The sequence below is a fragment of the Brachyhypopomus gauderio genome, chromosome 6 (genome assembly GCF_052324685.1).
Source record: "Brachyhypopomus gauderio isolate BG-103 chromosome 6, BGAUD_0.2, whole genome shotgun sequence".
NCBI lineage: Eukaryota > Metazoa > Chordata > Actinopteri > Gymnotiformes > Hypopomidae > Brachyhypopomus > Brachyhypopomus gauderio.
The window spans coordinates 19,958,553-19,972,001 of NC_135216.1; the positions used below are offsets into that span (position 1 = coordinate 19,958,553).

Genomic DNA, 13,449 nt, shown 5'->3' on the forward strand with positions numbered 1-13,449 from the left:
ATAAAAACAAAAAGAATTGAATTAATGGGTTAAAAAAGGCTGAATTTATTTTGTCATGATCCAGATAGCGTTAGGTGTCTCAAGAGCAAACATCTGTGGAAACCAACCAACAGGCCACTAGTTTCATATTCACAAATATCTGTCAATCTCTACACTTAAAAACTTAAGGGAGCATTTCAACCATATTATGATGGTGTTTGTTTAATAGGCAGTACTCTTGTCTAAACAGTAAAAAAGCTGAAATGATTCCATACGCTTCAGCGTTAGTGTTACAAGGCGCTTTGGTAGAGAGCTGTTTTCCATTAGCTGCCAGACTAAAAACGGACTTTGATAAAACATTATTTTGCCTTTCACAAAGGCTTATTAAAACAATGTGAGTCCCATAGTGCTTAGATGTAATTGGCATGGTTCCTTGATACAACAATAAGAAAGATGTTCATTATGATCTAGTCAAGCCCGGTTAAAACTCCACATATTGGCTTCTCCAAGTCCTCTCCCAACTCGTATCTGGGCGGACAGAAAGCCTTGCAGAACGACCCATCAGTCCTGGTCCCAATCATCCTCACAGCTCAGCAGACCAAACCGATTTTCCAAGCTGCTGGCAGGATGCATTTCCTCTCTGCCACTACTGTTCCTGCCCCCACCACCCTGCCTCCTTTTACTCTGGCCCCTCCCCCTCCTTTTGCCCCTCCCCCTACCGCAGTCAGCTGATGGAAATGGTGCTGAGTGAGCAGTATGGGCTTGGCCAACACAGCCCATCACTACTCCAAACAGGACAGTGTAGAGCTGACCAGCGACCACCCCAGCCAGCATAGACTCCGCCTGGTGGCCTCCTCTAAGAGCAGCCTCCACACCATGCAGGAGGGTGCCACTGAAGAGCCTGGGGGAGAGATGGGGGGGTGGGGGAGATGGGGGGGGTGGGGGAGGATACACACAGATGGACCAATCAGTCAATCGGTTTATATCATGGATGTACTGCTACAAAGACTCTGGAAAGATGCCGCTCTCAGCACTTCCACTGCTGGGGTACGTGTGCACATGTCTGGAGTTAATATAAGCTCAAAACACCATCAAATGTGGCTATGCATTACAATGACAATAATATAATGGTGACATAAGTTGATTATGTTCAAATCAATAACATGCAACACAACTGTGCCGGTCAAATCACACACAGAAGAACAGTAACACAGAAGCAGCACCAACTTCCCCAGTCATAGCAGTACATACAGAGAGAAAGGTCATATGCTACCAGACACAGTGAGGCTCAGGGAGAGGGCAGCCCAGCAGCTGGTTCAGGGAGAGTGCTGCCCACATACAGGACTGCCACTGGCTAAGGGCATGAGCCACGGCCAGGTCCAAACCCTTCCTCTGACCCGCGGGAAGTCTCAGCTGGTCCAACCGTTTGCAGACTCCAGCAGTAGCAGCACAGGAATGTAGTGGATCTGTACAGGTTAGAACAAAGAGTATACACACACTAAACCTCCACTCACATTTAAGCAAACAATTAAGAAGTCACATAGGCTAGAGGCTGATAATCTGAAAGCTAGTTAGGAAGAGCGAGTCCTCATGCAGACCCAGTGACACATCACCTCCGGGCTGGGCCACGCGTCGACGGAACTCCCCACACACCAGGCCAAGGAGCAGGCACCGCAGTACTGAGGAGCTGGGCCTCGGGGTGGAGGACTTCACCCAGAAACACGTGACGCACACAGCCAAGCGCAGGTGTAGGGGAACAGGCTGCAGCACATGCTCCATTACACCCAGGGTTCCCAACAACACCTGAAGCCTCACTGATGCTGCCACCTAAGTACAATGGCAAGGAGAGCAGGAGATGAAGCAGAGTGCTATGCTAACAGCTAATCTAGACTGGTTTTAAAGTTCCAATCACAGTCTGGTTGCTGTAATCCTATCTTACCCGATCTAAAGTATTCAGGTTGAGCTCTGGGTGAGTAGTGGTTAGATGAACCTCTATACTGGTTCTCTTGAGATTAAGGTCAAGCCTGTCATACTCCTCCACAACAGAGGGGGCACTGGATCCCGGACACCATCCACCCTGATCCACTCTTGTCTTTCCCCCGCTTGCTCGACTCCTCTGTACTTGAGTGGCAGGATCCTGTCTGGCCCTGTTGAGGAGGATTCTATAGATGGCCTTGCGAATCCCTGATGAGGCTTCATGGCTGCTGGGCAGACGAGTGTTTTCCACCTGAGGCATCAGGAGGACTCTCTGAAGCACAAGCACATCCATCATCACAGGGGGCAGCCTTCCTGACAAGATCCCCCTCAAGAGCCACTCTGGCTTGGAAACTAGCACTGCCGGGAACCCCTGGACATCAGGCAGTCTGTGTTGACTGCTGGAAAAGAGCGGAGCCATCCTGCTGTGAGGGGGGAGTTGGTAGTCCTGGACCCCAGCTGTGAGCTGTGCCCGCAGTGCGCCTTTCTGCCTGCCTCCCAATATATCCAGCACTTCCTCCAGAGCATCTACTGGGTTTGGGAACTGCGACAGCCAGAGCAAGAGGCCCTCAATACGAGGGCTTGAACGTCGTCCCCTCCCTCTCGCCTCCCTGTGGAGCTCCACTCTGCTGAAGAACGTCTCCGACGTTTTTGCAGGTGTGTAGTCGTTACCCATGACGACGGCAAAAAGGGGGAGGAGCTGCTTGTTCATGTGGTTGAACTGCGAGCAAAAGCGGTTAACGGTGAAGCGGCGTGTGGGGATGTAGCGCTCAGACGCCATGCCGCAAACATTCTCCCACTCAAAGAAGGTGAAAGGCAGATAACCACCAGGCAGGTCAAAGATGTAGAAGTCACTGTCATTGGTCAGGACAGGGCATCTCCACTGATGGGCCAGAGAAGCTATCTCAAAGTCAGCCTCTGAGATGCACTGCACCAAGGGAACTCCGAGCTCACACAGCATCTGCCTGAACACCTCCCGTGTGAGCAGGGGCAGCACACTACCGTGAGCCCCCCGGGAGAGGCTGTGCGCCTCACGGATCTTGCTCTGAGCCCGTTCTCTCAGAGTCTTGAACTTCCTGTCTGTCTGGTCCATGCCGCCATCCACAATCACAAATGGGTGCACTCTGCATTCTGAGAGAGCGGCAAAGAAACGGCGCAACTGAACAGCAAAGACGTCGTAGTCTCCACCCCTCGCCTGGTCCAAACCGCAGTTAAAGTACAGGCGGAAGTACAGGCTGCAGCCATCAATAACAAGCTGGCTGTTTCTCAGCTTTAGGTCAGTGAAGAACTGACGGTTCCCTTCCACGTAGCTCGTCAGACCGTGCACCCCCATGGGCCCGTCGGCTACAAGGCAAACTGTGACATGTTGGTTAACGTACACATAACGACACCTACACTATGTTCTAATGCTCTATATTTTGCATTTTCATATTACTATTTTGAACAAAATATTGTTTAAAAAATAAGATTTAAAAACCTTAGACTGACTTTATCGTATTTAACTCCAACATCCAAATAGTGTTATTTATTGCTCAAATAAGCGTAAATTAAAAACAAACAAACAAAATACAAGTGTGGCAAGCAAGCTACTAATTGTTATAACTAATAACTATAACTGTTAGCTTCGGTTAGCTAACTAGAACTATAACAGCCTGTTAACTTCGGTTAGCTAACTATAACAGCCTGTTAACTTCGGTTAGCTAACTATACAATAGCCTGTTATCTTTGGTTAGCTAACTATAACAGCCTATTAGCTTTGGTTAGCTAACTATAACTATAATAGCATATTAGCTTTGGTTAGCTAACTAGAACAGCCTGTTAACGTCGGTTAGCTAACTATAACTATAATAGTCTGTTAGCTTTGGTTAGCTAACTAAACTATAACAGCCTGTTAGCCTCGTGCCCCGTGGCTCGTGCTGGTTTAATGAACAACTCCAGCTGCTTTATTCACATCTGTTGGGTTCTTAGAGGAAAGCAGCTCTTAATCTATCGTCCAATTTTCGATAGGCTGTAAAAGCCTTTCAAAATTATATTTACATTAAGTGACAATATAAATAATATAACTTTGTTGTTCCTTTAGAAATAACTCGTGGAGATATTTGTATTACCCTCTTGTGGTCATTCACACCGCTGTCGTCAAGCTGCAGTCGGTGATCTGCGCGCGCGCGCGAGGAGGCTGCTGTGCTCGTTGCTGGGAAACAAACAAGCAGAAATAATCCTGTTACCATGAAAGGTAATCTAAAGCAACATATATTCGTTAAAAAAAAACTATCACACTTATTTCAGTGCGTAAATTTGTTCACATGATCCATCATGATTAGTGCTAGCAAAGCAGAATCTTCTGTCTTATATCTTATGTAAGATAAACGTTATATTATGATGACATTTATTTGCTAGCTAGCTGTGAAAGCACAGGCACACATACAATTCAGACCGGTAAATTAAAACCAAAAGCTTCACGAAAATATTTTCAACAACATCCAAGTAAAACAGCACTAACCTACAGTTAGCAGGACTTCAACATCATAAATACATTTAGCAGGAAACTCGCTAATTCTCTGCCGCTGACGTCTATCCTCATTTTAGCTCGTCCTTGTCTTGGCTGGGTAGGCTAAGCGATTATGGGTAAAGGAGGCATGGGCATTTTTTCCAATACTGCATATTTATCCAAATAATATTTGGAAAGTTCCTGAAATCTGTCACTTGAGAGTGTGCGTGACCCAGCCACACCTGTGTCCGACGGGTCGTTTTGATTCGGGCGTGGAGTATTGCTGCAAATGAAAATTAGGTGGAGCCCGAAAAGCTAGATTGTTATGATAGACCAGAGTTAGTCTCATGTCAGGTGAAGGAGTTATTTTTATAGGAATCACAAAGTAATATGCACAGTTTGAACAAAAAACTCAAGTAACCAAATGCAAATGATTAGTTTGATGAATGGTTGGCAACCTCCTGCCTGTATTATTAGGCAACTCTGCTCATAAAGTATCCATATTGTTTTGTCTAGATTTGCCACGATAAGGGGGCAACAGCCTGTATTTAAATTCAACAAGAATGTTAGTGTTTTTTATCTTCTCCCAGTTCCACTCAACATGTATTAGTATGAATGAAGACACAGATTTTGTTTCCCTTTTATTTTATCTTTGTGTCGAGAGCATTGTGAATTTATCATACTGTTCCTTTTTTTCCACCTGTGTATTTTTTTTTCTACAAAACGTTTGTACGTTACTGACACCACCCTTTAAGTAGTGGAGTAGACCTGTCCAAAACACTCACTTTCTCACACACACACACACACACACACACACACCCCTTCGTTTTGCTTTACACAACAAACCAAAGGCATACAACATACACCTTATGTTGAGCTGATTCCAACGGGCATGTGCTAGCAAAGACCACAATGGTTCCAGTGAAATTGAAGGATATTTGCACACATTTATATATATCAAAGTTGTGAATAACAATATGTGTACATCTCTATGGAATACATGATGTATTTAAACGTTTGATCAAGGAAAGGTCACATAAATAAGGCCAGATAGGAATACATAGTGTTTCAGACGGACACACTCACTTCATGCTGGACAGCTTTCTGGAGAAGTGTGTCCTTATTTCAGCAAAGCAGAGTAGTGCTTGACATACAAAATGAAAACCAACTAAAAGACAAACGGTTAACGTGACATGTACTCCTCTAGATCAACTCAACAAAGAGAAAGACAAACTTGAATGCTCTAGACAGGTCCCAAGAAAACAATAAATAGCATCCTGAAGAACATGGGATGAAGAGAAAAGAGAGAAAGAAAAGATGGAGGGAGGGGGAGAGAAGCAAGACAGAAGCTGCAGGGTTTCTGGCCTCCAGCTGGAGTTTGGCAGGGAGGTGAACAGACGGAGGGAGAAATGTGTGAGAAACTATGAAAGGAGGATGAGCTCAGGAGAGTGAGGGGTTTCTGGGCAAGATTTGCTGCTAGAGTGACATGTTTTGTATAGTGGACATTTATAGGATTATCATGGTGGATGACATGAAACAAGACATTTCAGACGGTTCAAGTAAGGCAAAGAAAAAAAGAAAACAGTACCAGGCTCCAAGCATCAGGGCAGTGTGTGTGGTTAGATAAGTGAGATGTCCTGTTGTTCTGGTCAAAAGGACAGGGCACTGTTGAGGAGGAGGAGAGTTGAGAAATACAGCTCCTCTCTGTGAGCTGCTTCACAGGGGCCTGGAGTCGGACATGCTGACCCGGTGTCCGGACGTGGTGGCATGGGTGGACCAGGAGGACGAGGGAAGTGGGAGGGAGGCAGAATCCTGAGTTGTTGATGTGGGCGCTGGAGTGTCTGGGGTGCGGGTGAGCAGGCTGCCGGGCTCCTCCGTGCCCGAGGAGAGCGGCTTCAGCTGCTGTGGTTGAGGGGTCCTCGGGGAAAGCTCCAGGCTGCCCAGCGAGATACCCGAGTCCGTGCTCTGGCTGCGGCCACTGTTGGCACATGGCTCTTCCTCAGGCTCCTCCTCCTCCTCCTCCTCTAGCCATCGGAGCTCCACCTCCAAGAGGGGGAACGACCTGCGTTCCCATGGCAGCACTTGCTGTAACCAAAACCAAGGCAATTCAGCATAATTGAAACTAACTAAAGAAAACAAAGTTTGAATTTGGAGCAAAACGGCCGACACCATTAGACACAAAAAAGTGCATTAGGGAGAATTCATGAGATTTTCCAGGTTAAAACATTCCTGTCAATCAGGTTGATTGATAGGTGGGGTGGTTGGGGGTTTATTCATGCCAAATCAACTCTGGAGAACATCAAGTTCTTTCAGCTTCATAATCACCATGGTAACAATTCAAATGAGAAAGTTGAATAGAACATTAAGCACAGAGACATGCGCACACTCATATTCCAACACACACACACACACACACACACACACACACACACACACACACACATATTCCAGCACGTGTACACACATGCACATGAACATACCTGTAGTTCTTCCTCCATTTGGTAAAAGGGATCATCAGTTCCAAAGCAGCGGGGACTCTGTGGAGACGCCTCACCCTCAGCAGTGTGCGTCAGCCTGGGGTCTGGAGAGGTGGGCGCCTGCTCCAGAACCCTGCAGCTCTTCCCATCCCCAGGAAAGCATGAGGACCTGACCAATAAACCAGACTGCTCAAGCTGGGTATGCAATGTCACTGATGTTGCACCCTTAAGCCTTGTTTATACTTTCGCAAGTGACCATAGCACTCGACTCCGCCCACCTCGTGCGAACGGTGTAGGCGTTTATACTTTCCGCGTCACATACTTTGCAGTGTTTTTCGTAACGATATGTGGTAGTATAAGAAACACCTCTCAAAAACAGGGGAATGAACATTTACCTGACGAATTCTAATGTTGCTTTGTATTTCAGGTTTGAAAAGTGCTGGAATTTAGGCTAAAGTACTTGAAAATGCAACTACTTTGTTTAATAACAAATAGCCATCTGACTGAACAGTTCTCTTGTATTACGTTAACAAATACGAGCCTCTTGTAATTCCAGGATGAAACATGAGAGAAAGTGAAGACGTTTGAAGACGTTAAGATTGGGCATTTTGAAAATAAACCACCATTAAATAATGTGATAAAAAGCGAATTATTTCGAATCATTTCGAGTATATGTATAAATAGTTTATCGTGCTGGGAAATATTGAAATGGACCTTGAAAGTGACGTACAAGTGCTTGAATTCCACCTTGTAAATGTTTATGAACCCTGCAAACATGACTTTGTTCATTGCGCTGAGGCACGGCGCACGCGAAGTTACAAAATTCAAGAGGTGCACGACCTCGCGCACGGGCGGAGCCACAGCAATTACATCATTTTTGGCGCGCGGACCCTCGCGACGCGTCAAGTATAAACCAGGCTTTAGATGAAGCTGGCTGCCCCACCTGCCCCGACGCCCTCACCTGCCCCGTCGGCGTCTCCGTACCCAGCTTCCCCAACGGTTCCTCTCCCTGGACTCACACAAGGCGTGTCGTCTGAGGAACACTGCGTCAGACAGGTCCTCCACCTGCACACGGAAAAGAAAACACGCAAGAGCCACAGAAGATCAGACACCTTCAGGCCTGTGAATCGTGTGGGAGATTGTGACCCTGTGCTGATACAGCTACACGCAAAATCTGATCCTTTAAGTAAATTAACATGCTCTCTAGTAGGTTTTAGCCCTAGTAACCATAACACTAGCACATGCTGTTTTTATGGATTATTGCAGTTTCATCCTAGCTAAGATCTGCCTGGTCCGGGCCCCTGTTCTCGGGATCTGGAGGGACAGGCTGTTCTCTGCAGTGTGTGGGTGGGAGCATGTGGTCTTAAGATCTGTTTTGAAAACATTCAGAAAGAAAACCTACCTCATCTCTCACACCTTACTACACACAATTAGTGGTGCTTTGGGTTCCAGGCTAAAATACAACTCCCTCTCTGAAAAGCCGCAAAAGTTTGCACGCTTCCGTTTCAGAGGCTATTTATCAGATACGATGCAGGGCAGGAGAACAGAGCCTCACCTCCCCGCAGTGGTCTGCTGTGTCCCCGGGGAGCGTGTGCGCTGTGTGGGCGTGCCTCACCCCCTGATGCTCCTCCCCATCCCTGCAGACTGACCCCAGCTCTCTCCAGCTGCAGACACAACATGCGGAACCGCCAAGGACTCGTGGTGGCTCAAATCATTTATTTCTCACCAGCACACGCTTGCGCAACATGGTAGTATCTGCAGCCTAACCCTACATATGTAAATGAGCTTCTGAAATCGAAACATCATCGTTGTTTGTCTGAAGTGCCTTAACGCACAGAAACCAGTGGCTGGATCACAGATGTAAAATGTTTGCACAGATCCTGATTCATTTGAAGAAAGGTTATTTATATATCTGCTTCACCCTTCTTCGATAAGTTGGTAACAGTGATTCTACTTTGACTCTGACTGCGGGATGAGTGGATTCTAAACATTCTGTAACCATGAAGTGGCTTTTTACTATTTAAGATGCAGATCCAACCACAAACTGTCTATAATTTTGAATATATCCCCTCACCTGAAAATCACCTGTCTGACATCATCCGTATTAAATACTGCCAAGTGCACACTGGTGAGCACTTACTCACTTATACTTTATGAGAACATTCTAGTTTTACCTGGGGGTGATGATCTCCTTATACTGCAGTCTCTGCACCCTGGATCCCAGACCAGAGAGACCCAGAGGCATCACCAGGTTATCGATGTCGAACGAGCTCTCCCCTCTCCTCCTCCGCAAGGACTGCGGGATAAACCAAAGAAACCGATGAAGCTTACAGTATTAAACTATTAGAAGTATAAAGCATGATTAGTATACACTGTATATTTACCTGTATTGGCGTGTCTGTTGGTGGGGGCGTGCCAGGCAGAGGGGAAAAGTCTATGACTCGCTGTGAGAGGAAACCTGGGCTAACCACTCCCTTCTGACTCCTGCAACTGGAACCACCTGGAAAGTACCAGGATGTTATTAAGCTGTACAAATATTCACAAAGAAATGTGATCTGTCCTTCACAATGTTCACTCACCAATCATACTGCACAGAGTAGGGAGAGAGGATGGTGGGCGGGGACATACAAGCCTACGTCTCACTCGCCCCGCCCTCTGAGGACCTTGGCCCCGCCTTCCTAACCATGAAGAGGAAGTTGGCAGCCCCATCCACTGTACAGAATTGTGGGACTGAGACCCGACCAGCGGGGGTGTCCCACAGCGTAACATGGGAGGACAGTCTGCAACAGAGACAGCAATGCTCACAGCAACCAGCACAAGAACATGAAGCAACAGCGCTGACAACAGGACCACCATGCGTGTCCCGCCTATAGGGCGCCTCCACCCCGCCTGTAGGGCGCCTCCACCCCACACGTCCTGCTTGGAGTCTCCTTCTGCTGTGTGACAGGCTGCTGATGCACTGTACCAATCACCCAACATTCCTGTTGACATGTGGCTTTCTTTACTCTTTCAGATTAAATACAGCGGTTTATGTAGGAGCAGGTTTGCACTGTATTCTTATCCCAACAGATCTGTACTCCTAGTATTGAACTGAATATGTCACATGGAATACAGCTGTGACTGGAGCCCACCTGAGACTGAGGAGAGGACGGGGTGAAGGCAGGGGTCCAGCACAGCTGGACGGGTCCACACACGCGTCTCCTCATCAGCAGGGGGGTGCCGGGGGGCACTGGCACATAGCACGCACAGCGTCTGGGGCCTGCAGGAGCACGCCAAGGTCACCACCTAATGGGAAAGCCCATGGAGACGGGGCAGCCATGAAAATGAGTTAGCAGTCATGTGACGTTCTGGAGCTCTGGAACACATCTGTGATTCCTGCTTTGATACATTTGAATTTCATGAAGCTTGCAGGGCATTGGTGCTGAAGTAAGACACTGGATAAGAAGGGCCAGGAGAGGTCAAAAGGACATCACAGAAGACTGGGGCACTGCCAACATCTGCTCCCGAGTCACTCTGCGGCAATCAGCCCAGATAACAGTAATAACAAGAATCCCATCAAGAAATCTCACTTTTTTGTGTCCTGGAGGCATAAGCTAAGTTTGAAATCAGCCTGCAAGGCTGTAATCACCTTTGACCCCAGGGCAGCACATCCTTCTATACGGATCAGCTTGTGACGGCACTGCCGTAGTAACGGACGAACCCGTGCAGCAGACAAAGGGGGACTGGGCGGGATTTGTGGTGAGGGGGTGGGGTCTTCTGTCACCCTCTTCCTGAGAGGATCACCAACAGAGGAAGACCTGATGGACCACATCTACTGTCAAACCACATGACTGACCAGGTGAGTATGTGTGTTCACATGTCCAGGTGTGGGTGTTTGTGTGTGTGTGTGTGTGTGTGTGTGTGTGTGTATGTTCTCTGACCTGCAATCATAATATGCCAAAGAAGGTCTTGATCCTCTGAGGAGTGTTTCAGGGACTGAGTGAGTGGCTCTCACCTGTGAAACCACACAAAATCTAATGAGTTTACAATCTTGTGAGGCTGGCTATAAAATAAAGGTAGGAAACCATGGTACCTTGCCCTGTCGCAGGTGCGTGTAGAGTTCCGTTAGGGCACGGATCCGATATTCCAGCTCCGACACTTGAGCCTGTAGCCACACCCACCGACTGCCAAGCCACGCCCTTTCCTTAGTCCACTGCCATTCTCTGGTCATACGACTGACAAGAACAGGAACGAACAGTCAGAAACACATCGTCCAAAGTATTAAATAAACATTTATTCGCAGTCCAGTTCCACACTGTATATGAATGATACATTCAATTAAGTGTCAGATACTTGCAAAGACATACTTACACTTACAAATACTTACACTGATTTTACAGGAGATGGGAGCACATGCCGCTCCCCTCTCCTCCTCCTCTCTCCCTCGTCCTCCTCACTGTCACTACTCCCTCCAGAGCTGCTGGCAGTGTGGTCCGAATCAATGGCGCCCTCCGCCGAGCGGAGGACCTCACTGCAGCTCCGCGCTAATCTGCTCAGCTCCAGTGAGCTCTGAGCCATGGCCCTGGGCCCCCTGGTGCAGCTCCACCCTGGGGTCCTGTACAGGTCACGCAGCTGCTGTGTGACGTGCCTCTCCACTTGCTTCACCTGCACGGCCTGCAGCCTCCGCCACAGCCGGTCCGTGCGCTCCTGCAGTTCCGCCTGTCGCCGCCCGGCCTCCCCCTTGACCGCCTCCACCTGCTTCACGCTGCTGGCTGCCAACTCCGAGCCACCGGCCTCGCCGCTAATCTCTAGGCTCAGGCCGCCGTGCTCTGTGGAGCATTTCCCATTCGTCCTGGGTTCTGTCCCTTTGGAGGCTCGAGGGCTGTCGTGGTGGGACGAGTGAACGCAACGAGCTTTTTTAAGGCATCTACGCTGCTGGCCGCGCTCGTGGTGCTCGATGCCCCTCTCGGGCACTGCGTGCTGGGGAGCGAGGGCACCGTTTTCGCTGACCCCGTTGTGATCGTCCGTGGTGGAACTGGCAAGAAACGAGCGCACTCGATACAGCCGCACGCGCCCTTTGGCAGCTCCGCACGCACTTTGTTCGCCGTTGTTTACGCCGCCGTTACCGCAGCCGCCGTCCGTCGCGTCGGGAGGGCACGCAGTGAAAATCCCGCTCTCGCATCGGACACGCCGTGAAGACGTGCGCTGGCTTCTGGGAGGATCTACCTCGTATCCATCTTTGAACGTGTGGGCGCGGGTCTGGCTCCGTGCGCCGTTCCCTGCAGCAGCGCGCTTGCCGGGCGCCTCACCCGCGGAGCAGACGCCGTTCTGGGCGCCGGACCTGTCGCAGTACGCCGCCGCGCTTCTCCCAAAGACACACACCCGCTTCGAGGCGCGTGTGAAACTGCATCCCCGACGCTTGGCGACCACGGATTCCGACTTTCGGTAACCACACCTTGCGGCGACCGTCACCATCGCCCCCTCGGTCTCGGCTCGGGCGGTCAGTCCTCTACGGTTTGTAGCGGTTCCCATCGACGACAGTCTCGCCCTCACTCCGCGTTCGCCCCTCCGCGTCGCAGCTCTCATAAAACACAAGCGCTCGCCCCCGTGCTGCAAGCCGCTGGCTACGCAATCAATATTAATGCCGTTGCCCTCTCGCGGTAAAACGCTTTGTCTGCCAGCGCTACAAAAGCGCCCCAGTCCGTATTTCCTCGAATTTGCGCATTCCTCTCCTTCCCGTGTGATATCCGCAGTGCCGTTCAGGTAGTATCCGTCCTTGTTATTTTTCCGAGCCGCGTCCGCATCGGTGCAGGTGGCGTCGCCCCAGTCGCTGAACGCCTGGGCCTCGGCGACGCTGCTCTCCCTGTCCGAGCACTGCGCTGGAGTGGCGCTGGTGGCGGTGGCCGCGCAGGCCGAGCTACCGTCACCGTTCACGAGCGCACCGCAGCCTCCTCCCCCGCAGCAGCGGCTGGTGCTATGCGGACGCCCGGCCCCGCAACCCTGCACCCCAGGCCCGGCTGCACTGGTGCTCATTTTAGTCCGATTACAGTAATAATACATCGTTGTGTCGTCGGCATGGCCGGCTATGGAGCACGAACGCAAGGCGAGGCGCCGTTTGTAATATGTTTTTTTTAATTATTATTTTCAAGAGGAAGACGGGCTTCCCGATCCACCCGCCTCGCCTCCCCCTCTGCACTGTTGGCCGTCTCCAACACTCCCTGTTTTCAGTGCGCATGCGCCATTCTTTGGCCCAACCTTCAAAAAAGTACTGGGGAAATCGCAATAAATAAATAAAATATGGCACGAGACAACTGCTTCATCCTTAATTATAATTCATGTTAATTAATTGTGTATTTTAAACAAATATTTTCTTTAGTGGTGGATAGTTTATTCCTCGGAGGTTTCTGTCCTTCTGGACAATAATGTATTTATTGTAGTTATTTGAAGATGCGTTACACGTCTGCTTTTGACACAATACAAATCAAACATTTATTTAAACAACACAACAATAAATTCCAATAAACCTGACAAACCGTTGCACCGGTGATCTTT

General features: G+C 49.1%; 2 protein-coding genes across 6 annotated transcripts; both read right to left on the reverse strand.

The window, feature by feature from the left end:
• Window positions 1-21: 21 nt before the first annotated feature.
• Window positions 22-4,693, reverse strand: aste1b (asteroid structure-specific endonuclease 1b). Of its 4 annotated transcripts, none has more exons than XM_077009491.1 (6): window positions 4,454-4,693; window positions 4,062-4,144; window positions 1,919-3,297; window positions 1,593-1,806; window positions 1,253-1,445; window positions 22-880 (listed from the first exon to the last, which is right to left on the reverse strand). In XM_077009491.1, the coding sequence occupies exons 3-6, from the start codon at window positions 3,284-3,286 to the stop codon at window positions 541-543; spliced, it is 2,115 nt and encodes a 704-aa protein (XP_076865606.1). In that variant the 5' UTR covers window positions 3,287-3,297; window positions 4,062-4,144; window positions 4,454-4,693; the 3' UTR covers window positions 22-540. The 4 variants fall into 4 exon arrangements, with proteins under 4 accessions (XP_076865606.1, XP_076865604.1, XP_076865605.1 ...); XM_077009489.1 differs by having other exon boundaries at window positions 1,919-3,309; window positions 4,454-4,692; XM_077009492.1 differs by having other exon boundaries at window positions 755-880; window positions 1,231-1,445; window positions 1,919-3,309; window positions 4,454-4,690.
• Window positions 4,694-4,935: 242 nt separating this feature from the next.
• LOC143517228 (uncharacterized) lies at window positions 4,936-13,102 on the reverse strand. 2 transcript variants are annotated; one of them, XM_077009486.1, is made up of 12 exons: window positions 11,285-13,102; window positions 10,991-11,132; window positions 10,839-10,912; window positions 10,547-10,688; window positions 10,050-10,203; window positions 9,498-9,698; window positions 9,303-9,418; window positions 9,093-9,214; window positions 8,474-8,582; window positions 7,880-7,983; window positions 6,922-7,087; window positions 4,936-6,526 (listed from the first exon to the last, which is right to left on the reverse strand). In XM_077009486.1, the coding sequence occupies exons 1-12, from the start codon at window positions 12,955-12,957 to the stop codon at window positions 6,158-6,160; spliced, it is 3,372 nt and encodes a 1,123-aa protein (XP_076865601.1). In that variant the 5' UTR covers window positions 12,958-13,102; the 3' UTR covers window positions 4,936-6,157. The 2 variants fall into 2 exon arrangements, with proteins under 2 accessions (XP_076865601.1, XP_076865600.1); XM_077009485.1 differs by having other exon boundaries at window positions 4,937-6,526; window positions 10,547-10,715.
• Between the last annotated feature and the right edge of the window lie 347 nt (window positions 13,103-13,449).